Source organism: Monodon monoceros, unplaced genomic scaffold, assembly GCF_005190385.1.
Source record: "Monodon monoceros isolate NGI ecotype Baffin Bay Population unplaced genomic scaffold, NGI_Narwhal_1 Super_Scaffold_1, whole genome shotgun sequence".
Classification (NCBI taxonomy): Eukaryota; Metazoa; Chordata; class Mammalia; order Artiodactyla; family Monodontidae; genus Monodon; species Monodon monoceros.
The window spans coordinates 23,105,823-23,131,438 of record NW_021703765.1 but is presented as its reverse complement, the minus strand read 5'-3'; the positions used below and the strand labels follow the sequence as shown (position 1 = coordinate 23,131,438).

At 48.8% G+C, this 25,616-nt stretch overlaps 1 protein-coding gene across 1 annotated transcript; it reads left to right on the top strand.

The window, feature by feature from the left end:
* The first annotated feature begins 1,322 nt into the window (after positions 1-1,322).
* Positions 1,323-24,186, top strand: LIPG (lipase G, endothelial type). The gene is made up of 10 exons (XM_029216851.1): positions 1,323-1,565; positions 4,468-4,649; positions 6,307-6,486; positions 8,017-8,128; positions 13,990-14,211; positions 16,489-16,731; positions 17,404-17,524; positions 18,458-18,676; positions 21,344-21,448; positions 23,504-24,186. The coding sequence occupies exons 1-10, from the start codon at positions 1,454-1,456 to the stop codon at positions 23,523-23,525; spliced, it is 1,518 nt and encodes a 505-aa protein (XP_029072684.1). The 5' UTR covers positions 1,323-1,453; the 3' UTR covers positions 23,526-24,186.
* Positions 24,187-25,616: the final 1,430 nt, after the last annotated feature.

The window sequence follows — 25,616 nt, the reverse complement described above, 5'->3', positions numbered from 1 at the left end:
CGAGGCGCTTTGTATCTCTCCCACCTCCTCGGCGTTCCTGAGGGCTGTTGAGGCGCAGCCGCTCCCTAGCTGTCCCGGCCGCTGCCGGCCTAGCGCCCCGGGCTTCCCGCCAAGGTCGGGGCGCTCGCCGCCCTCTGTCCCGGGGTCCCCCGGGCGGAGATGGAGCCGGCATCCGTGGGAGGAGCAGGGACACGCGCAATAAAGGGAAGGAGAGGAGGAAAAAATGAGGAGGGAGAGGAAGAAGCTGCCTAATTCCTCTCAATAAGTAGTTGCGCGCGTCAGCCGACTCTCGGCGCTGGTTACGCGCCCGAGATCCCCAAGCCTGGCTTACTGTTTCCTCTGGGGAGTGTCGCCTGACATCCCTCTAGTCCTCCACCCGCAGGTGTGAGAGTGCCTACCACGCGGCAGGCGCCGCACTGAGCGCTGTACTATAGTAAGTTTTAAAATTTCCCCAACATCCCTAAGCGACAGGAACTGTTACCGCCCGCGTACTGGGGACGAAGGAAAGGCCTTGGAGAAGTTGGGTGGCTTGCCGCGAGTTTTGCAGCTAGTGGCTGAGCGAGGACTCCGAGAGGGGTCTGAACGATCCTGATGCCCAGGCCACAGCCCGCAGCCCCTCCGCTCTGCCGGGTTATTGTCTGATCACGCCGTCTGCACCTGTCGCGGGCCTCGCTAGGCAGGAGCGCAGGAGGAAAGGGAGAAAAGAAGGACCACAGGGTGACCAGGTGGCTTTCCTCCATCCGTACCCTTGGCCCGGGGCGAGGAGAGATCATTTCGGGCGCGGGGATGGCTTTGCGCCTTGGAGAGGACAACCTTCCTTCTCCAGCGATCGAAAGCGCGGCGGGAACAGGGCTTTGGGGCAAGGACCCTCCTGGGGCTGCAGGGGCGACCGGAGAATCTAGGGTCCGGGAGTGGACACTAGGAAAAAGTGGGGTGGCGAGAGCGCGGCTGCCCGCGAAGCTGACTGGGGAGGAGACAAGGCGGCGCGTGCAGAGTGTCCACGCGGTGGGTGTGCGGCGCTTTCATTCAAACTTTGGGGAGTCTTTGGTTCGAGCGTCAGAGAAGGTGTGACCAATCAGAGTCCGGGGACGGGAATAAATTATGCAAATCACCATCTGGCGATGGGTCAGATGACTCCAATAGTTTAAAAAACTACCTCGCCGGAGAGCTCGCGGTGTGACAGTGGCGAGCCCTGGCTTCCCGGGCGAACGGCACGGGTGAGGGCAGATCTGGTTCTGGTTGGAGCATCTTCGCACTCCCCTCACCACCCCGTGGCTCAGTTTAGCCAAGTTTTCATTTTCCACCTTCTCCACCTGCAGCTGTCTAAGGCCACCACTCTCTCTGGTCGAGAGAAGCCTTCCCACTTCGGGTCTTACGGGCTCGGACTGCTGGAAACATCGAGAGGCGGCTCTTTTTTTGTGGTCTTTCTAAAAGTCCCGTTTGGGGGAAGGGGATGTGGCCGGGAAGGATGAGAAACTCCGGTCTTCTGCTCTGCCTCTGGAGCGCTTACTGTTGCTTTGCCGCGGGAGGTCCCGCAACCCTTGGTCCAGAGGGTCGGCTGCAAGGTAACGTGTCCTTGTTTTTATTAACACCCCACAACTTCTTTTCTGTGCCAGTTCCCCTCTGTCTTGCCCACCCTTCTTCCTCGATCCTGCGACATTCTTCTTCCTTACCCCCGTGCTGTCCATTGGGTCCTCCTAATCAGCCTTGGAGATCACTTGTTCCTCGGCGCTTCCGACGAGGACATCCCCGGCCAGGCGTCCAAGAGGCCGCAGGCTCGCCCGCGCTCGCTCTCGCCCCGCCCCCTTGTCGTTATACGGTTCTCCTCTCGGTGCTGTCCAGTCAGCAGAGTTGGCTGCCAGCAGCTGTTTTACCTTGTCCTCCTCTTTGAACCTGGGGTTTTCGAGGCAAGAAGGTTGTTAGAGCTCTATCACCTGGTGCCCTTCCTTTTAATCTCGGTGTAGGTGTCTTGAAAGTTAAGGTATCAGGGTAGCTGGCTCTGGTTTGAATAGTGCTTGCCGGGAGTATTAGGTGAGTAATTTGTGCAGAGAAGCTGCTGGGCTTATTCCCCGGGTTGCCGGCCTCCTCTTCCCCAAGTCTTTCCAGCCCTTGCTCTTCCTCTTCTACCTCTCCGTCCTCCTCCTCCTTCCAGCTGCCAGCTTTTCTTCTGAGTTCTGCGTGGCAGTCTTTTCTACTGGAGGGACCTGCCCCGAGGGGCAAGGGTAGGGTCACCCAGCGGGAGTACCAAGTCAATTAGTTAAGCAGAGGAGAGCGGGGAACCTCTGAACCACACACTATTATTTCATTTTCTACTATTCTGCTGAGGTTGGGTCAAATGATGTTGGTCCATGTTGCTTATGTGCATGCAGGAGGTTGATTGGAACGAATGGAAAAAACTTGTTTTATTTAACATGTTCCCAACTCTAGTGCAGTTGAACCAGGGTAGGTCGCATCTCTAGTTCCTCTCCTGTAAAGTGCTAACATTCCTTCCAACTTCTATGTTCTGCGATTCTGAGTATTTGGGGGCCATCTCATTCATTCAAAACAGTATTTATTTGCCAGGCATGCTTCTCGGAGTGAGGGATAGAGCGGTGAACAGAATGGGTGTAAACCCCTACCCCCATGGATCTTACATTTCAGTGGTGGGAAAACAGCTAGTCAACTAATTAAAATATATAAATAGTGCTCAGTGTTATGGAAAAAAATAAAGCAGAGGAGGAAAGTACAGAGGGCTGGTGGGAGAAGGTGGTGCAGTGTTAGCCTGGGACCAGGCTTCCATCCCTGAGGAGCTAACCCCTGAGCAAGGGGCTGAAGGAGGTAAGAGAATGAGCCTGAGGACATCCGGATGAAGGACGATCATGAAGTTCCAGAGGCTGAAGTGACTCAGGCTGGAAGGTGTAGAAATGAGCTAGAGAACTGTGGTGTCAGAGAGAGCCAGCTGCTAAGGTGAACCTTTTACGTCAGTTTGTGAGTTTATCCACAAGTCGGTGGCAGGAAGCCAGCAGACTCACTTTCCTTTTCTCCTGGACTTCCCACCTGGTCTCTGTGAGTGGCTATCTGGGTGGAAATTGGGAGATATTGAATGAGTTATGTCGGTGGTTCAAATTTCTGTCAGTTGGGGCTTTTGTTCTTTACTTTAATGACAAAGTTCTGCTCATGCATATTTAGTCGCATTTTCTGGAACCTTACCCTTTTTACATCTGGTGCATAGCTGTCCTCCCCCTTGTCCGCTTCACCACCAACCTGTCCCCCACTCTGGTCTCTCTTTCCATGACTCCATTTGTTTTTTAACTCTGGGATAAATGAAGCTCCTGGGATGGTCATTTGGTACCTTTTCACTTGATTTCTGGGTGACCGGACAGTTTGATTTTCTAATTTCCTAGCCTGTTATCAAGGGATGGTATCCTGGATGGTTGGAAGAATGCTAGATGAGGCTCATTTAGGACCTTCTGAAATAGTGTGGTGATGACGGTACCTAGTGTTAAAAGGCCATAGGGACCATCAGTGACATGGGCTGTGTTTTGTAGTAGGGCCATCTCCTAGACGGCACTGTGTGTGTGCAGTGGAGCTGAAAAAAGAGGTTTTGCTGCGCTTATGAGCTTCCCCGTGGCTTCAATAACTTATTTAATTTATTCAACAAACTAGAAGACTGTCTGGCACATGTCTGGTACCGCAAGGAGCACTGAGGATGCATGAGATCTTTGGAGCAAGTGTTGAAATCGAGATGAGAGCATTAGGGAGGCCCAACAGCTCCTTACCTCCAATTCCAAAATCCAAAATCTTTGAAAATTGAAAAATTTGTTTGGTAACTTGTTTGGCAGCAAGAACTGGCCTTACCTGACCTGAACTCTTACTCATTTGGCAGCAAAAACTGACCTGAACCGATAAGAGGCTATTTAGAATCTTTTTTTTTTTTTCCCCTCGAGTGTGAGTAGTTATGTATTTCCCTGCAGAAGTATTATTGGTGCATTTGATGAATGGGAATGTCCCAGAACCTGCTGGGGGTGTTATATAATAATAATATTATATATATATATATATATATATATATATATATATATATGCCATAATACCTTTCTAAAATCTGAGAATTTCTGAATTCTGAAACTCAACTGGTCCCAAGCATTTCAGGAAAAGAATCAAGGACCCATACTCTGAAACTAGTAACTTGAGGGAAGGAAAGAGCACTCGTTTGGATGGGGAAGAAGAAAGAAAAGCAAGAGAGACTTATTTCAGATTCACAGTAATTGATCCTAGTGACTCATTAATACTCAAATATTGGTGAGATGTCCCTTTTAGAACATCTTCGCAACTCTTCTGGGAGGTGAGGAGGAAACATTCAGCAGATGTAAAAACTGAAACCCAGTGGGGTTAAGTAATTTGCTCACGAGTGAATTAGAACTAGACCCTAGATCTCTCACCACCCAGGCCTGCTAGTTATACCCTTGCTCTGTTATTTCTCCCCAGATGAGCTCAACAAATCCAGGGTTGTACCGGCTGCTGCCAAACCCCCTGTGAGATTTAACCTCCGCACCTCTGAGGACCCAGAGCATGAAGGATGCTACCTCTCCTTTGACCACAACCAGCCCTCAGAAGACTGTGGCTTCAACATGACAGCCAAAACCTTTTTCATCATTCATGGATGGACGGTGAGCCTCTGGGGGAGGGAGCTCTACAGCTTTCCGGGAGATTTGGTTTCCTTTGTTTTCGTCAATTAGAAAGAATACTGGTGCTTCCAGATTCCACTCTGTCTCCCCCTCTTTTCTTGTGGGCTGCTTGTATTTCAGACAGCTGTGAGGAATGTAATGGGCACTTTGCTAAAGGGGCAATCTGGACTCCAGCAGGGCGGTATTTAACACTGGCACACAGCGGGCTTTCAGAAAGTGGCTCTCCTGAGGGCAGCAGCCCAGCTCCACTGGCTCTTAAGGGGCCCTCTAATTATGCTTAATTACATTGGTCAACCACTGCGTCGCGGGGGCCATCCCTCCGTAAGAGCTGAGCTGAACGGAAGCAACTTGACTGGCTCAGAGAGTCTGTGAGGAGGCAGCTGGCCTGGCTGGCTGGCCCTGGTTGGCATGGTGCCCTCCTGTTTGCATAGAGATGGCTCCGTTTAAAGGCACTGGAGTCTTTATGTGACCTAGCTGAGCAATTCACATTGAAAAGCCCATGACGAACTTCAACAAAAAAGGGCTTTAACACTCAGCCTCAGAAGCTTTTGACCAGCGAGGGATTTATTCATTCATCTAATGGCAGTCTGTAGGAAAATGGCACTATTAAGTGAGCAGGTTTCTGCCTGGGCTAATTGGGAGGGGACATTCCTCCTCTTAATGATGAGAAATTCATATCCGTTACATGCTTTCTGGGTCTTTAGGTCTATCACCAACTGTTGGGGTCAGGCCTGGTGGGGGTGGGTGGTATGTAGGCACCTACCTACCTAATGTAATTGAAGGGATGATTAAGGGCCTGCCATCCATCCTCACCCCACAGCCTATGATTAGAATTATGCATTTGAACCTTTATAAGGCCCCCTGTCAAAATGCAAGTACAAACTGCCTGCAACTTACAAATGGGTTGCATTCCAGAAAGTTCTTTTATAATCTGTTTGGAACTTGGAACAGCAGTTTCCCATAGAAGCAAGATTGTAAATGGCATTAGGGTTCCCAGGCCAGGCACAGAAAATTTGTTTATCTAATAATGTACTTGTGGATGGGTTTACAGCTGGACCTAGTCACCATTTACACTTTGTTTCTGTGGGAAAGTGTGTTCTGAGTTCTGATTTGGGATTCCAGGGACAGATCTTCCCTACTCTGGGGTCAAGAAGGATGGCAGAGATGGCTTGTGGGAAGGGGTCATTTGTTAACTCTGCATTTGCCTAAGAGACAGAATCTCCCTGCATCTCTGAGAAAGAAACTAATTCTCCAGGGCAACCCTTCTCAGCTGCCTTTGAATGATGGACCAGGCCACTTACTGGCCTGACTGTGACAGGGACTTGGGTTAACCTCAGGCCAGCATCGCCACCAACTTATATCTCATAGGGGGCCTATCGGTCAGTGGGGCAGCAGCAGAGGACATCTGACATCTTTGATGGGAAAAACTGGAGATGTCAAGCGCAGTGGAAGACAATCACCCATGTAGCAATCCTGCCTGTGGCTGGCCCGGCTCATGTGCAAGTGCTTGATGCCTGGGTAGCCAATGTGAAGGTTCCGGAAGTGGCTGGGGAGAAGGTCGTGGAACTGAATTCCATATTCATTAGGATTTCTGAAACCCAGAAGAAGAATTCTTTTAAAAGCCCTGTTTTCTCTGCAGATGAGCGGCATGTTTGAAAGCTGGCTGTACAAACTCGTGTCAGCCCTGCAGACAAGAGAGAAAGGAGCCAACGTCGTGGTGGTGGACTGGCTTCCGCTGGCTCACCAGCTTTACATAGACGCAGTCAATAATACAAGGGAGGTGGGACACAGCGTCGCCAGGATGCTCAACTGGCTGCAGGTAACGGGACCAAAGGGAGTCATCTCCTTTTACGAGCAGGACCCTGAACCCTTTTAAGAAATATAGGTCAGGGGCTTCCCTGGTGGCACAGTGGTTAAGAATCTGCCTGCCAATTCAGGGGACACAGGTTTGAGCTCTGGTCCGGGAAGATCCCACATGCCATGGAGCAATTAAGCCCGTGGGCCACAACTACTGAAGCCCATGCACCTATAGCCCGTGCTCCACCACAAGAGAAGCCACCGCGATGAGAAGCCCGCACACTGCAACGAAGAGTAGACCCCTCTCGCCGCAACTAGAGAAAGCCCGCACGCGGCAACAAAGACCCAACGAAGCCAAAAATAAATAAAAATAAAATAAATAAATTTATTAAAAAAATTCTAAGACTGTAAAAAAAAAATACAGGTCAGACAGGTCAGTTTTAGTGAACTTCAGGAGTCTGAGAATATCTTTGAGCTTCCAATTTTTTACGGAATTAAGTATTGCTTGAAGCATTTGGAAGCTGGGACTTTTAGAAAGCTTTCTAATTATTGACACATTTCTGGATTTTTCCTTTTACTTTACTTGAGGGAAGAAAATTTGCCTTTTGGTTCATTAATTGCTGATGCCCTCAGAAGCCAGGATCAGCTTGTAATCTTAAATACCTACTGAAGTCTGCTCTGGCCTCTTAAGGGTGGCTGGGCTGAGGGTACGGAGGGTTGGTTCAAACCAATGTAGCTTAGTGCCTTGCATAAAATGTGGAAAACAGATCTTGAGGTCTTAAATTTACTTTTTATAGGTTAATGATTTACCTGAGCTCAGTGGACTTAACGGGAGGCAGGGGTACACTGGCTGGTACACTGGCTAAGTGACCCTATAACCTGGGTAATTACAGCCTGAGCTTCCTTTTAGAAGCCAATGGAATCTAAATAATTTTGGCAGAATTCTGGTCATGAGTCTTGAACAGTCCTCAGTCCTCTACATGGGTTGTTGTTTTTTTGTTTTTTTTTGCGGTACGCGGACCTCTCACTGCTGTGGCCACTCCCGTTGCGGAGCACAGGCTCCGGATGCGCAGGCTCAGCGGCCATGGCTCACGGGCCCACCCGCTCCGCGGCATGTGGGATCTTCCCGGACCGGGGCACGAACCCGTGTCCCCTGCATCGGCAGGCGGACTCTCAACTACTGCGCCACCAGGAAAGCCCTACCTGGGTTGTTTTGTCGAGCTTGATTCCTGAGCCATGGGGTCAAATCACCACCTCCTCACCCCCACTGCTGAGTGCCCTGTGAGGGTCTGATGCTTCAACTCTGGGGTCCCAGGCAGGTTTGGGATGAGGAGGTCGGCAGCTCGTGGGCATAAGAGGGTGGGCAGTGGTCACCCTGCTGCAGGTTGTGGCTGGCACTTAGTCTCCAGTGAGCCCGGTGGCTTTGAGCTCCACACTGCCACCCCCCTCCCCCCTCCCGCGTCTCCCCAACGTGATTGACTTGTTGAATTGTTGGTGGCCTTGGGGCTCAGGACCACACTCTTCGTTCACACACCTCTGTGACTTCCTGCAGGGGAAGGAGGATTTTTCTCTCGGGGATGTTCACTTGATCGGCTACAGCCTTGGAGCTCACGTGGCCGGGTATGCCGGCAACTTCGTGAAAGGCACGGTGGGCAGAATCACGGGTAAGTGTTGCTCCCTTCACTCACGGCTGATCCTGGAGCTCCCTCAGCTGCTCTGCCCACCAGGCTTTCCTGAACCAGAGTACTCCCTAAGAGGCAGCAGGAGTGAGCTGTAGAGGGTTAGCCTTGGAAGAAACCTGGAGAACATCTAATCCAGGGCTTTTCAAATGTCCAAAAGTCCCAGAGCCCTTTTTCAAATTGAACCTGTGCAGGTCCCCAATGTATGAAACAGATAGAAGGTGTGTTCTGGTCAAAGCTGGGTATTTGCAAGTAGTGTTAACCTTGTTATTTGAGCCTCCCCCTTTTCTGGAGGAATTTCCGGGTCCCAGAGCACCAGGGAGCACAGTTTGAAAACCAGGTCTAGTGCAACAGGTGAGGAAGCACCCAGGGGCAAAGAGCTAAGACTCAGGGGCAGACCTGGGGTGGAGCCCAGGCCTGCAAGCCTCTGGTGCTCACTTCTAGTCTCTGCCCATGGTAATGCCAGGACCTCAAGGGAAAGGAATGAGAGATGGGCTGTGGTTTGAATTCTGCCTCTGGTTTCTATTTCATCCACTAATAACCTCTTTCCCATGTTTAGTTGGCATATTTATTAGTGATAATTATCTGTTTAGAATGAGTGTTTAAGTGTTGTCGTTAAAGAGACCTTTCTGTCTGATATTGGTACCCAGGTAGTCGATAGAAATTTGAATTTTCCATGTTAGTGAGCTTTTTTTTTTTTTTTAAGTGAAAGCAAGTTTATTTGGAGAAATATACATTCCATAGGCAGAATTGGTGACCTTTTTTTAAAAAATTTTATTGAAGTGTAGTTGATTTACAGTGTTGTGTTAATTTCTGCTATACAGCAAAGTGATTCAGTTATACATATATATATTCTTTTCATACTCTTTTCCATTGTGGTTTATCACGGGACATTGAATATAGTTCACTGTGCTATACAATAGGACCTTGTTGTTTATCCATCCTATGTATAATAGTTTGCAATTGCTAATCCCAAATTCCCAATCCTTCCCTCGCCCCCTTCCCCTTGGCAAATAATTGGTGACCTTTTGATATGAGAGTTTGATTTAAATCATTGAATGATAGTGAAAAGTGAAAAGGATTCTCTTCCCCATTTGGGGGCCCTCTCAAAAAACATACTCTCCTCTAGGAGAAAATTAATGGCAATTTTTTTTTTAAGATTATATATTTATTTTAAAATTAATTAACTAATTAATTTTTGGCTGCCTTGGGTCTTCGTTGCTGCACGCGGGCTTTCTCTAGTTGCGGCGAGTGGGGCCTACTCTTCGTTGCGGTGCACGGGCTTCTCATTGCAGTGGCTTCTCTTGTTGCGGAGCACGGGCTCTAGGTGCGCAGGCTTCAGTAGTTGCAGCATGTGAGCTCAGTAGCTGTGGTGCGTGGGCTTGGTTGCTCTGCGGCATGTGGAATCTCCCCGGACCAGGGCTCAAACCTGAGTTCCCTGCATTGACAGGTGGATTCTTAACCACTGTGCCACCAGGGAAGTCCTTAATGGCAAATTTGTTGCCCTGAATTTTTATCCCCCTGCTAGCATTCTTTTATTTGTTTTCCCTCCCAGCTTCTCCCTCACCTCCAACATACTAAGGGCCTAACTGGCCACCCAGAAGGAAAGAGTTAATCATTTCCTTCCTGGCAATGTTTTTGTTTGAAAACAGGGTTCAGGTAGAAGGGAGTCCTTAGCTAGAGAATGATTTAGTAGAGGTAGAGTTTCTGGTTTCAGCAACAAGCCAGTGGGGCAGATTTAAAAATATATACATTTGTGAGGTTTAGTAGCCCTGCTTAAATCATTGTCCCTGGGCTTAAGTCTAATGAGCACACACACACACTCCTTTAGAGCCAACTGTTTGATTCAGCATAGCTTGAGAGCTTTACTTTTGGTTATCAAGATGCGGGGCCTGAACTGTCTAACGGGCAATGTGGCCACACATGACTGCTCATTAACCCATCGCCGGAGCAAAGCCGTTGGGCCTCAAGACCCTCAGGGTTCTATTGGCTGAGCACCTCCTCCTAGCCCCCAGCAAGAGGCAAGATGTTGCAGAGCTCGGCCAGCTGTGCTCAAACTGGCGCACACACAAGGCCCCTGCCAGAGCACCAGGGCCAGTGTCCTTGGCAACAAAGACAAGCTGCAGATCCTCCCTCTTCCTCTTTCTAAATCTGAAATGAGATGGGGCTAGTAGGAGAGTTCCAGTTCTTTCCCCCTGCCTGTCTGGGTGGGAGCAGCTGAGATGCGGGCTTTGCTGGCAGAATGCTAATCAGTGCTCTGGGCTGTCTGCGTGGAGCATTGGGGCCGGCATGTCCTGAGCACAGCCCCTTCTCTGCGGCCTCTCTGTGGAGCAGGGGACCGGGGTGAACATAACAGGAAGGAGTGGCCTCTGTCCAGTTGCCAGGCAGCACCTCAGAGGGTACCTGGCTGACCTGACGCATGCTGCTGTGCATGTCTGAGGGGAGAGGCCTGTGCCCTCTCCTCTCCCCTCAGACTTCCCATGGGTCTGGGAACCAGGTGGTCCTGACTGGTAAGAGGACCAGAGACTGCAGCTCGTGTGGGGCAGAGGCCAGTGACGCCGCTGTACAGAGGCCAGCAGGGGTCCTTAGCCTGGACCTGCAGGAGGTACCTGAACCCAAGTCTTGCTTGGACCAGAGAGCTGTGGACTGAGGTTTGCTAAAGTTTTATCCTCTTAGGCTTCTGAGGGAATTCCGTGACATATTAGGGAAGAGGTCATATATTTCTAATTGACCTTGTGTCTTGTTAGTTACAAATAAATAAGCAAGCAGATCTGTTCGTTCATGCAAGAGATGTGAACTAAGTGTCCACCCTGCAGGCTGTGGGCTAGATGCTACCTAATGTCAAGCACTCAATGTGTGACAGGTATTTTATGCCATATGTAAGCCACATAGCGTCCAGGCAGAAGGGTCCTTGGGCTTCATTTTACAGATGGGGAAAATAGGACTCAGTACGTACTTTAATGATATCTCACACCCTGAGTAGCAGAGCTGGGATTCAAACCCGGGCAGGCCATCGGATTCCAGAGCCTGCACCTCACCACTGCACAGTGCTGCCGCTCTCCTGCTGCGAGAGATGCAGTAGCTGTTACAGCGCAGCAGCCTCTGCCCTGCCAGGCCAGAAGGTGGAGGTTTTCCTGTGTGTGTGCGTGTGCACGACAGGGTGTGTGCGTGTGCATGCGTGTGTATATTCCATTTGCTGGACAGAACACTTTGAGGGGAGTCTGACTGAATGGAAGAAGAGGTGGTTCTCCATCATCTCTTTTTTTTTGGAGGGGATGCGTTCACCCTCCCATTCCTAGTTAAGAAGTAAATTGTGAAACTTTTCCCCAGAGTCGGTGGGCCCTAGCTACGTGTCAGGCGGGGTCAGTCTGGGGAGGTGAAAGCTCTGCCTGCCAGCCGGCCTTTCCAGAAGCCCTGTCAGCCGCCTGCATTCCTCCAGCCCAGCTTGGTTTCCATGGCACTGACTGTCTGGTGGAGACTTTTGTTCACCGATACAAGAGCCCCTCTCTTATTGGCTGCAAAGCAGAATGTTCCTCTTCTTTCTTTTTTTTTTTTTCTCCAGAGGACATGGTGAGAGGCAGGGAGAGGCCACCTGTGTCAGTACTGCGTCCGCTCAGTCCCTAAAAAGAGTCATCGAGGGCTATTCCAGGAGGCCACTGTTTTTGTGCCATCTTTCTTTTGGGTCCTGGGCTAGAGATGAGCCCCCAGGCAGCCTGGGCTCCCTTTCTGCCTCTGTCATTCATACATTTTTCTCAACTTCAGAGTGTTAATCATTACCAGTTCTCATGAGTAGCGAGTTCCACAGGTTTACTGTCCGCTCTGGACAACAGTTCTACCTTTTGTTTATCCTAAAATGACCCCGCTCAAGCCTCACGATGTGCTCCCTTGGTCCACTGCACTGGGGTCTGGGAAACCCTGTTCTATTGCTCACCTGCTGCTTTCACAGCTCTGTTCTTGGTCATACCTCCTCCCTACTTTGGTGTTTCTAGATCCAGGTTTCTCAACCTCAATAACTATTCATATTTGGGGCCAGATAATGCTTGTGTGGGAGCTGACCTGTGCATTGCACGATGTTTATCAGCATCCCTGGCCTCTACTCCCTAGATGCTAGCAGCTTCTTTTCTCCCTCTTCGCCAATTGTGACAACCAAAAATGCCTCAGAGGTTGCCAAGTGTCCCCTTGGGAGCAAAATCCCTCCTAGTTGAGAACCACTGTTCTAGACTAAACAAACCCCCTTCCTCTGCTGCACATAATCTTTTCTTAACTTTCTCCAGGTCCTCTCTCTGTGTCTGTAGGGCTCTAGGTTGGGACGAATCCAGCTCCCATAATTACTTAAGCTTGGTAATAGTAGCTAGTATTACCTTGACAAGCCCTTACTCCTTAATATTGCACAAGAACTGTATGAATCAAGACATTCAGATTTCATTTTCGAAATGCTACTGAAGCATGGAGAAGTTTTTCCAAAATCTGGTCCACAGACCACTTATTTTTAGGATCAGCTGGGGAATAAACCTCTATTTCTGGGCTCTACACCAGACCTACCAATCAGAATCTCTTGGGGGTCAGGGAATCTGCATTTTAAGCTTTGCAAATTCTATTTTGAATGGTTTTACACTCATGTGGTTCCCAAACTATTATACAAGATGGTGAAAGTGTCTCTGTCTCTGCCACTATCTTTGCAGTTGCCTACTCTGCCTTCTCCCCCGGCACACATACACACAGGTGACCTGGGGCTTGTGCGTCCTCCCAGAGTTTTTCATAGCTACACGGTGGAATCCAAATTTGTAAGAAGCTCCCCAGAGATATTTGTGCTGTTTCAAATGTGAGAACCAGTGCTCTCTGCAGTGCTGTTTGTTTGATACAGAAAGTTTGCAGACAAAATGTTTTCTCCTTGTGGCTGCAAAAGAGAGGAATTCTGGAGGCTTGAGATATGGCTGCTCGGTGTGCCTGGTGTACCCCCCTCTTGCCATTCCACTCCTGGGCCTGATTCATAACTAAAGGAAGGGGAAGTGTAAGTCCAAATACAAATAGCTCAGTTTGGGGAGACTGAGTCTTCCCTCTTGAAGATGTAGGTAGCTTAGTTATTCTGTCAAAATTCTGCTAAAATTAAGACTGTGGAAGGCTCCCAGTGGCAGAATAAATGGAATGAATGGCTTAGTTTCAGCCAGCCCAAGTTCTTTCTAGAACTGCTTCAGTTCTTCTTTTTTTTCTTTTTAATTAATTAATTTATTTATTTTTGGCTGCATTGGGTCTTCGTTGCTGCACGCAGGCATTCTCTAGTTTTGTGAGCGGGGGCTACTCTTCGTTGTGGTGCACAGGCTTCTCATTGCGGTGGCTTCTCTTGTTTCGGAGCACGGGCTCTAGGCATGCAGGCTTCGGTAGCTGTGGCACACGGGCTCAGTAGTTGTGGCACACGGGCTCAGTAGTTGTGGCACACAGGCTCTAGAGCACAGGCTTAGTAGTTGTGGCTCACGGGCTTTGTTGCTCCGTGGCATGTGGGATCTTCTCAGCCCAGGGATCGAACCTGTGTTCCTTGCACTCGCAAGTGGATTCTTAACAACTGTGCCACCAGGAAAGCCTCTAGAACTGCTTCAGTTCTGACAGTGCATGGCCTCAGATCCACGTGTCACTTGAACCCCGTGGCCAATTTACTGAGTCAGCTGAGTTGTCAGGACAGGTGAAGGCTTCAGAAGAAAGCATACGTTCCTCTGCAGCAGGCACCACACCCTTTAGGATTCCCAGGGTGGGGATGTCTTCATTTTACACTTGCTGACTTAGCTATCCGTCAGGACTCACTGCCTTAGCGCACCTGACACAGCTGGTCTTGGCTCCCCCTTCTGCTGTAGGTTTGGATCCTGCTGGGCCCATGTTTGAAGGGGTTGACATCCACAGGAGGCTGTCCCCTGACGATGCAGACTTCGTGGATGTCCTGCACACCTACACGCGCTCCTTTGGCTTGAGCATCGGGATTCAGAGGCCTGTGGGTCACATTGACATCTACCCCAATGGAGGTGACTTCCAGCCGGGCTGTGGACTCAACGATGTCTTGGGGTCAATTGCATATGGAAGTGAGTTCCTTATTATTATTATTTATTTTGCGGTACACGGGACTCTCACTGCTGTGGCCTCTCCCGTCGCGGAGCACAGGCTCCGGACGCGCAGGCTCAGCGGCCATGGCTCACGGGCCCAGCCACTCCGCGGCATGTGGGATCTTCCCAGACCGGGGCACGAACCCGTGTCCCCTGCATCGGCAGACGGACTCTCAACCACTGCGCCACCAGGGAAGCCCCGAGTCCCTTATTTTTTGTTTTGACTCAATTATAGCATCTCCTCCTAAATCAGCCAGAGCTGTTCGTGCTCCCGACAGCATCCGTTTCATTGTTCCCACTACCCCCCAGTGGCCCTTCAACACTGTTTATTCTACAGTTCATCATCCTGCAAGCCAATTAACAGCCTTCCCGTGGTCTCTGCTTTGCTTTCTTGTGCTTTGAGGTCACAGTTATTATTGATTAATTTCTTTTTATAACAAAAGGAATACATATTTGTTGGGAAAATAAGCAAGCAATATAAAATTGCCTAAAGCAAGAAGCAAAAATACCGGCTCATTTCCCACACCTACTCCTACTTTCACTCTCCAGATGTAGCCAATATGAACATGTTGTGTGTATCCTTCCACTCATCGCTTTGCAAATTTATTTGTGTGTGTGTGTGTGTGTGTGTGATATTTTTCAAAATCACATTGAAAAAGCAACTTTGCTTTTTCAGTCCTAATATATATTACGGACATTCTTAGACATCAGAGTACAGATATCTACTTACCTTATTCTTTTAAAAGGCTGTACAATATTCTTTAGCATGGATGTACTATAATTTAATTTTTGGTAACATTTTAAAGAAATAAACTCAAGATTCTTCCTCCATTCACTTATAATCTGTCTTCCTGGATGCCTAAGCCTATTCCCAGCAGTCTTGGGCTGAAGTGAGTTTGCTGCTGAAACTGAGGTGCTTGGTTTCTCATTTGCTCACCGCCTTGCATCCTGGCAGCATTTCTAAGCCTTGGCCCCAGTTGGCTCTCTCCACTGTGATGCTCTGCTCTTGGGATGTCCACTCTGTCACTCAGTCTTAAGTTGCCCTCTCCCAAGGTGATAACATCCAAGGAGCCCCTGCGGGGCTTGGGGGTTCATGCAAGGGGAGTTCAGCCCTGCAGCGGGGATCAGATGATGGCATTTCTTAAGGCTGGTGATATTAATGAGGAAGGGGAAGGGGAGCTTTGCCAAATTTTTCTTAAGGTCCAAGGATTTACTGGAACTATTGGCTTTAGCCTCTGGTTACAAGAAATAATGATTACTGTGGGTCACAAAAATACAAATCATACTCCTAACTTTGCAACCAACTGACTCTGTGACCCTGAGCAAATGACTTCATCTCTAAGGGCATTTGGGCCCATAATCTACAACTGAAAGTATTGGACTAGAATGAGGTTGTCAAACATTTTCTTTCCTTTTTCTTTTTAAGTTTTTTTTTTTATAAACTTATTTATTTTGTTTATTTATTTTTGGCTGCTCTGGGTCTCTGTTGCTGCTCTTGTGAGCTTTCTCTAGTTGCAGCACGCAGTCTCGGTAGTTGTGGCGCGCTGGCTCTAGAGCGCAGGCTCAGTAGTTGTGGCGCATGGGCTCTGTTGCTCCGTGACATGTGGGATCTTCCCAGACCAGGGATCGAACCTGTGTCCCCTGCATTTGCAGGTGGATTCTCAACCACTGCGCCACCACGGAAGCCCGGCATGACTCTATCGGGACTTAGTGACTCTTACTGCACAACTGGTCTCCATCACACTGTTTAGTGCCTGTGCTATGCATTCTCTTGCTCTTTATTGCTTCATGTGTATCAGTGCTGTCTTCCCACCTGGAGGGCAAGCAGTCCGGTGGCAGGACTGGCTTTCAGTTCTAAAGACAGTATATCACTGGGCATGCATTAAGAATGACACAAACGGGCTTCCCTGGTGGCGCAGTGGTTGAGAGTCTGCCTGCCGATGCAGGGGACACGGGTTCGTGCCCCGGTCCGGGAAGATCCCTCATGCTGTGGAGTGGCTGGACCTGTGAGCCACGGCCACTGAGCCTACGCGTCCGGAGCCTGTGCTCCGCAACGGGAGAGGCCACAACAGTGAGAGGCCCGCGTACCGCAAAAAAAAAAAAAAAAAAAAGAAAGAAAAGAATGACACAAACAAGCATACTAACAGCGACATGAAAAGCAGTTATTTCTGATGAAGTGTACAGTACTTACTGATGGAGTGGGCGGATCACCGAGAAGCAGCTCAGCCTGATGGTCTCCATCTCTCTCAACCCCAGCAATTGCAGAGGTGGTGAGATGCGAGCACGAGCGGGCCGTCCACCTCTTCGTCGACTCCCTGGTGAATCAGGACAAGCCGAGCTTCGCGTTCCAGTGCACGGACTCCAACCGCTTCAAAAAGGGGATCTGCCTCAGTTGCCGGAAGAACCGTTGTAATAGCATTGGCTACAATGCCAAGAAAATGAGGAACAAGAGGAACAGCAAAATGTACCTAAAAACCCGGGCAGGCATGCCTTTCAGAGGTAACCTTCATCCAAACCTGCATTGCCTTGCGGAAGGACCTTTTTCCTCCTAAATACCACATTGTAGATGGGCACATTCCTGCAGTTAAATCAAATAACTGCAAATCACATTAAATTGTGTATGCCTAGGAAAGTAAATCTTTAAAAATAAATGATGGGGACTCCTTTTGTGATGTGAATCACCACTCTGTGATCACAATATCGCTATCTTAAATTTCTATCTTGCATTTAGCTTTTCAAAGCTGTTTCATATTTGTTTTCTCATTTGATCATCAGAATAATCTGTGATAGGACTAACAGTGGATCCAAATGATATCTCGCATTTTTATAGCATGTTATAAAACCGTAAGGTTTTGTGGGTATTGTGGGTGGAATTTGAGGCTCAAGAAGTTAATACCTTGGTCCTTAATTCAAGGTCACACAGCTAGAAAGTACCTAGGTCAGCAACCCCCAAAGGTCTCCCAAACCCAAAGTTCAGGGCTCCTTCTTCTATACTGCAGTGACCTTTTACGCCATTGGACAGAATGAGATCAAAGGGAGGCTAGAGGATGGGCTGGACCCAAAGGATGAGAGTCCCTAAAAACTCACTGTGCTGGGTGACTCAGTTTGGGTCAGGGTGACCTAAGATGACAAGCAAGGCTCACAAATGTCTTTGTTCTGCTGTCTCTGCAGTTTACCATTATCAGATGAAAATCCATGTCTTCAGCTACAAGAACATGGGAGAAATTGAGCCCACCTTTTATGTCACCATTTATGGCACCAATGCAGACTCCCAGATTCTGCCTTTGGAAATGTAAGTCACGGGTTTCCTTTGCTGAGTTCAGGACAGAGAACGAATTGGTTTGAAAAGGAGAGAGAGCGCAGGAGCTCTCTGTGTGCCAGGTGAACAAGTGCAAGGGAGCTCGTCTGCGTGCCAGGGAGGAGCTGTGTGGTTCCTCTCCTGCTTCACACTCTCCACCTAGCCCTTGATTCAGAACGTTTCTGGAAGGGCAGCTCCTGGGATGAATCAGCAGCGTGAGAATCTGCTGGATCGGCTGGGCAGAAACTGCTGTTTCATTTCAGAGAACGCCTGATTCCTGAGGCTTTAGGAAATTTGGAACTTGATAAACATCATCCCTGGCATGTTTCTAATTATCTGTGGGAGGGGCACACAGTGATCCGTATACGTTGAGCACTTGTAAGGTGCAAAGCGCCACGCTGAGTAATGCTGGGCTTGCAAAGTAACGTCATCAGAATGCTCGCTCTCAGGGCTGGGGTTCCAGCAGGAGGAACAGGCTTGTACGCACACACTCATGCACACACATGGGGTGAGACAGGCTCCCCCAAGCGCCACGTGAGAGGGACAGGCAGGAAGGGCTGAGAATTCCCAGGGAGATGGATGCCTGTGGGCTGAGAGGAGGAGGCGCTGTCGAGTGGGGATGTGACTTCTTTGCGCTTTCTCATTTCTGTTCTTTCCTGGTCTTGTCCCCCCAGGAAGTAGCATGAATGGGGAGATGCTCAGGAATGGTTTGGGGTGCGGTGGGCAATATTATCTCTCTGCTCATGTGGAGCACAGCTGAGTTTTCACCCCGGTCCTGCTGGTGGGACGTGGAGAACGTAGGGGGGACATCTTGTGCATTTCTCTCCCATCCGAGTGGGGCAGGTGCTGCCACTGCGTCAACCCCCACGGTGCTGCAGTTTTCCAGGTGGCGGGGGGACTGAGACCAGCTTCCCTCTCCCCTTGCAGAGTGGAGCAGATCGGGCTGAATGCCACCAACACCTTTCTGGTCTACACCGAGGAGGACTTGGGAGACCTCCTGAAGATCAGACTCACCTGGGAGAGGACTTCTCAGTCCTGGTACAACCTGTGGAAAGAGCTTCGCAGCTACCTGTCTCAGCCCCGCAGGTCCGAGCAAGAGCTGAATATCAGACGCATCCGCGTCAAGTCCGGGGAGACCCAGAGGAAGTAAGTGCCTCGCGACCCTTTCCCTGTTCTGGGTCCGTGGTCAGCAGAAGGCGTGCGTCTCTGCAGCGTCCTTTCCTTTGCTAAGCGCACAGCTTCCATCTTTCCGTATCCAGAGTACATGGGCAAAACTGCAAACCCTTTGCGAGGAGAACTGAATTCCAGACCAAGGCCTCTGTCAAGTGTTGTGCAGCTTGTACCCTGATCGCAGGCCCTGGGCTGAGAGGGGTGGGCAAGCGGGGGCTGGAATCCAGCCCTTGTTCCATTTGCCAAGCCCTGTGCTGGCCCAGAGGAAGAGGGCTTCTCCTGGACAGGGCTCTTTAGGAGTGCTGCCTTGTTAATTTGTTTGCTCTGGGGTCCGTGCAACCAAAAGCCTTTGCTTGCTCCAGTCCAGAGCAAACCAGACTATCCAGTTTAGGGAGCCTGCATGGATGAGGTCTGTGGGAGTCCTGGCTTCCCTTGCATCCAGTTTTCAGAGCATTATACCTCTCCTTGGGAGGCTCTGACTCAAGGACATGCGTGGGGCGCTAACGTCAAGTAACAGATTCCTCTGTGCCACGCCAGCTAGCAGTTTCCCCACGTCTGTTAACCAAGCGTAACGCAAAAAATCCACCCCTAAATCAGCCGCTAAAATGCGGCTCGACTCTCGGAGCAGCCAGGAAGACCTTTGTCAAGAGAGGAGGGTTTCCTTGGCCAAATCCTTCAGCAGACCTCCGGGACATCACTGCCAGCCTTGGGATGGTGGGAAGAAGCCTCCACCTTCTTTCTATCTCTTCTGGTATTTTCTCCATTACAGTTCTTCATGCGTCCCGTTTCCATCTACCACCTATGGTGCAGCTTGGCCACGCAGGGGGTGGAGGCTTAGGTTGCTTGTCTGAGTGATTCTGGTCGAAAGACCTGTGCACCGGTGTGTATGTGGCAGGGGTGGGTGCCAGCTGAGGGGAGCTGTTAGTATGAAGGCTGTGATCTAGATAATTGCGTGTCTTTTTCCTTCTGTCGGTGCTTATAAGTGCAGCCTGTACCAGAAAGATGTGTGGTAGCAGAAAGATGATCATTTTTATAAAATATTTCAAATTTAATAAACCACTGAGACTTAATAAATGTAAACCATTTTCATATTGGTTTCAGATACAAGATTTTAAACAGTAAAACATTACAGATAAAGCCGAAGCCCCTTTGTGCCCCTCCCCCGTCTGACTCCTCCCCTTTCAAACCAAATGTACCGATCTTCCAACATTAACTAATGTCAGTGTGTTTTCCTCTTCATGATTTTTATACTTTCCATACTTCTGTTTGTATCCATAAACAACCTATAGAAATGTTTTGGTTGCTTCTGAAGTTTATGTGAGTGGACATATTCCTTTAAAAGTTGCTTTTCTCCATTTAACATAGCTTATGAGATTTATCCAATGCATACAGATCTGGTCTATTCACATTCAACTCCTGTATGTAAACTGCCATTGCACAAACAATAGTTTCACCATTGTTCTGCTGAATATTTAAGTTGTTGCTACATTTTTGCAGTTACAAATAGTGCTGAGATGAACATCCTGGGACATTTTCCTTGTGTACGTGTGTAAGGGCTTCTTTGGGGCATGTTGAATCACTGGGTTATAGTGTATGTATTCTCCAACTGGACTGGATATTATTAAATCCCTCTCCAAAGTGGTTGGACCAATTTTTAATCTTATCCACAGAGTAAGAGCTTCTTTTTCCCCTCCTCCTCACCTGCCTTTGGTGGACATTCTTGCTATTCCGTTGAGTGTGAATTGATCCCCGACTGTTGTTTTCATTTGTATTTCCTGATTGTGAGTGTTGTGGGTGTTTATGGGCTGTTTGGGCTTCCTGGCGAAGGTTCTGAAAGCTGTTGGGAATGTGGCTTTTGTCCCGCTGGTAAGCATCACAATCAGGTGTACCACATGTCTATTGGTCATGAGGTCATGCTGTCCACACACTACTGAGGCTGGGGCAGCCCACATGGTTGGGCTGTAAGTTACAGTTGAAACGATTATTAGATCACTGATTCTTCCTGTGATCTTGGTTGTCTACTTCTTGAATCTTTGATATTAACTCACAGCTGAGTTCCAGTTACGCTTGTCAATGGGTATTTCTGGACACCATGCTGGAGGGACCTGGAGTTCCTCCGTTCAAGGAGTTTATAGTCCACCAGGGATGCAAGAATCCACAAGCTATTCAAGGCAAGATATAATGTGTTAAAATGAGCTAAAGCTTTCATTATTAACTCCGTGCCATAAGAAGTAATGACAATAACAAAAGCAACATTTATATAAGGATGTGCCTATTTATGAAATTGGAAGGTCAATGGAGGGTTAGATTAATAAGGTCTCGGGCAATCAGGGAGGCTTCAGAGAGGATATGCCTTGGTAGGCAGGCAGGCTTTTGGATAGACAGAAGGAAGAAGGTGGAAGGGGTGTGATTAAAGTCTGCATGAGCTGAATCATGGGAGACATCAAAGTGAGACGCTTTTAGTGTGCTTGTAGCAGCAGTGGGGAGTTCTGAAGGGTCTTGAGTCAGGGGTCACATGATAAAAGCTTCTCTTTTCTCCTTATTCCATCTGCCTCAGGTCCAGAGAGCACCATACGGCTGGTGCACAGCCATGTACCTACCCCTAGAGTTTTGGCTACATCAGTGGTTTCTTTTTCCTCCTAGATTGACTTTTTGTGCAGAAGATCTTGAGAACACCCGCATATCCCCTGGCCAAGAGCTCTGGTTTCACAAGTGTCGGGATGGCTGGAGAATGAAAAATGAAACCAGGTAAGCAGGACATTCTCAGAGGTTCAGGCAATGCACGTTGATGGGTCCCCTAGTGTAGGCTGGACATGTGTCTGGCACTTGGGACACAGAAGTCAACAAAAACAGATAAAAGTCCCTTCCTTGATGAAGATGACCTTCTGCTGGAAGGAGGTAGACAAATCAGTGTGATAGGATGTTGGATGGTGTGAATGTCCCTTTGACTCTTGCTCTGCTTCATCCTGTAGGTGTCACAGCCATGGTCCTGCTGGAATGAGGTCTTTCAGTGACTAAGTCCCAAGCTTGGTACCCATGTCCTCATCTTAGATGGAGCTCCTCTGTAGTGACTGGGGCTGTGGGAAGTTCCAGGGCTCCCAGCTTCTTTCTGGGCACCAGGTTGGAGTGGGGAGTTGGGTGGGAGGTAAGGGATAAGCACAAGGCATAGCCTCCCTTTAAGGTTTTCTGGAACCCAGGTTGGTGTGAGTGGATATTAGTGGGCAACTCTCCCCCTTTTTGAGAAGCAGGAATGCTCATGTGCTCTTGCTTCAGGGTCCTCCTTGCTCCGTGCAAGTCTCATGATCTCAGAATTGAGGAAGGATGATCTCGTGGTATGAGGCAGTGGGTGCACCCAAAAGGGGACTCCGTCACACACCCTCTGAGTCTAAATGCCTGCTGAGGAGGAGGGAGATGGCCCCCACCAGCCCCTACCCCTGGGTCCGTCAGAGGTACTAGATAATAATGCTGCTGCCTTACACCGAGCACGTAGTGTGTGCCCACCCTGTGTCAGTGCCTTCCATACATCATCTCATTTACTTCGATCATCAAGCTCATGATGCTGGTGTCGTAACCCTGTGAACAGTTGGGGAACCTGAGACTCAGGGAGGTTTGGTCACTCTTTCCAGGTCCCCCACTTGGTGATGGCAGAGTAAGGATTTGAAGCAGGTTGGTTTACTCTAAAACCTGTGCTCTTTCTCGCGCATGGAGGTGCCACTTGCTCAGATAAGTCACCTCTCCTCAATCTGGGTATCAGTTATCAAGCAGCCGCGCCCGTGCTGGGATCCCCTGTGATTAACTGTCTGCCAGCCTGGAGGGCCGGGCTACATCCTGGCTGCTCTGTCTCCTGTTCAGGAGCATCAACGTGACCACAAGCTCGGTGATCACAGGACTTGTGGGATTCTGAAAACTGCCCATCTAATTAAGTGACTCAGTCTAGTCTGGATATGATTTTCTGCTATAGTAATAATTTTAATTCTTTATGTTTGTATTCAAATTTATACCTTTCCAAGTGCTTCCACATGTATTAACTTCATTGATCCTCAGAACAGCCATGTAAATTGGACACACCCAGGAAGGATTGCTCTTCTTCTTCTTATTCTTATATACTTCTTTTCCACTCCAGAACTTCATAACAGTTGAGAACGTTATACCTCGCCTCAGAATACCTCTTTGAGAAAACAGGTCCTTTCCTTTGCCTTCAAAGGAACAGAAAACAATAGGAGCCCGAGTAATAAATTAACACCAGGAAGTGGTGAATCCCTGGACATATATTACACTGTCAGTACTCTCTCTCCTGCCATGGAGACCGTTCACCTCTTCACAGAGAAGGAGACTGAGGTTCCAAGAGGCTCAGTAGTGCGTTAGTGTAGCTGAGACTAGATTCAAGATGTCTTGACTTTGCCTTGCCCCCTTCCTGCCATACTGCCGGCTCTCTTGTGTTTCTAGATCAAAGCAAAGGAGCACTTTATAGTTCTCCCCGAAGTTGTGTTTGTGTGTGTGTGTGTGCTTGTGTGCACATGTGCGTGCTGTGGGTGAGTTTTCTGCTAAATATGCAGATGTCAACACTGAGGTGTATGGAACTAGGAACCCGGAGCAGGCTCCGGTGTGGTGTTTCTCAAAGTGAATCTGTGGCTTGTTGGGGGAGGGGGAGGAGGGAGCATTCAGGACTTTCTCCATTTGTTCTGAAAGGGAAGCAAATAAAAGAGGCTGATAGGTATGGAAGAAAGCTTGGTCTTGTGGTAAACAGAGTTGCATGTTTGCAAAGCCAGCTAATGAACACCACTCCCACGTGGTTCCTTTCAGTCCAACCCCGGAGCATCCTTGAAGATGCCCGCAAGGCCCCCCACTCCCTGATTTCCAAGCACATGGAGGAATGTTACTGCTGAGGACCCACCTGATGGAAAGACCCTTCTTGGCCTTGACCCTGGAGCAACGGGAGGAGCCCACCTGCTGGGCCCAGCACCGTGCCTCCCATGACGGCTGGGACTTTTCTCCAGAGGAGACCACATCCTGCTGTTCCTGCTGTGCCCGCTGCTGCTCTACGATAGCTCTAACTCCAGATCTGTGTGCAAATGGCCAATGCCCTGGCCTCTATGCATACCAGGCTGGCTTCTCAGGACTGGATGAGCCTGTGCTTCACCCAACAAGGAACACAGGCTCCGAGTGACTCTGCGTGGAAGGCTGTCATCTGCCTGACCTGACTTGAGTCATAGTGAGGGGTCTTGCTGCTGGGAGCTGACTCGTGTCAGGATGGCAGGCCTGGGACTTTGTTCGCCGGGGGAGGGAGAGTAGATCTGGGGAGGTGTGGCGGCCCTCGCCCTTGGGGTTCGATGGGTAACTGGTGACGTGGACTGGTTACATTTTATTCAGTCCTGCTCCCCAGCTCCTTCTCCAATGCACACATCATTGGCTTTCTTCTTTTTCCATTGCTCTTTTTTTTTTTTAAGAAGATGTTGGGGGTAGGAGTTTATTAATTTTTATTTATTTATTTTGGCTGTGTTGGTCTTCGTTTCTGTGTGAGGGCTTTCTCTAGTTGTGGCAAGCGGGGGCCACTCTTCATCACGGTACGCGGGCCTCTCACTATCGCGGCCTCTCTTGTTGCGGAGCACAGGCTCCAGACGCGCAGGCTTAGTAGTCATGGCTCATGGGCCTAGTTGCTCCGCGGCATGTGGGATCCTCCCAGACCAGGGCTCGAACCCGTGTCCCCTGCATTAGCAGGCAGATTCTCAACCACTGCGCCACCAGGGAAGCCCCTCCCTTGCTCATTTTTTGATTGGACAAATGTTTATTAAGCACTGAAACTTAATTAGCACATGGCAGTAGACACCTTAGTAAATCTTTGCAGACCATCTTCTCATTTGAAACCTAATGGGATTGGGATGTCTAGGCTCCCTTCCCGTTTAGATGATCCATGGATATGCATGTGATGAAAGGCATGAGGGGCACTGGGAGGGCTACAGGATGTGAGAGTTGGGGACCCTGAGGCTTTAAGTGATTTCTACCTATTTCTTCTTAGTTAAAGTGCATTTCCCTTAAGAGTGACATCTTTGATCACCAGCAGAGTGGCAAGCGGAGTGTCATACATGTTAGGGACAGAATGGTGCCAATCGCTGAATATGATTGGCAAAATCTCTTCTGTGTAGGAAGCTGGAGGCTATTACATATGTTACACATGTCTGTTCATACAGAAACCAGCACCTGTCACACACAGCTGGTACCAAGATTGAATTAATGCCATGCTTTTTCCTTCTTGAAATATCTTGTTCCAATACAAGTGCCCTTTCTGTGCTGAACTTCTTCAAAAAGCCCTTAATTCTAGATCTTGGTTTGAATTAATATACATGATATCTGAGGAACCCTTTTATAATTTTCAAAAGATTTGAACATGCATCACTTAATTAGAGACTCACAACAGGAGGTGAGCAGGGCAGTTACTATTATCTCTATTTTACAAAACCGAAGCTTAGTGAGGTTCAGCACGAGCCTAGAATTATATACCAAGTTGGTGGAGGAGCCAGGTGAGGACCTAGACTTCCTGGAGGCAATGCCCATGGTATGCTCATCTCTGCAACTTCACCAGGACTCGTATAGCCATTTCCCACCAATATGCCCCAGATGTAACAAACAAGGAATTTTCTTCAGAGCCATCCATGAAACCCGAAACTCTTTTATTAATATATAACTGGGAGAACAACTGGGCCAAGGGTTGGGATTTTTATGGATGAGATTGATTTGCAAGGAGATGTGATGTCAGGTAGGAAAGGGGGAGAGCGATTTTCTCTGTACTTAGGTTTTTAAAGGACATTGTTTTAATCTCTATTGTGCCAAGGTTGTGTCATTGTTCTGTGCCAAACCTCTGAAGACATAACCAGTTAAATACCTTAATTCAAGGTATTTTCTCAATCCAATTGTGTGC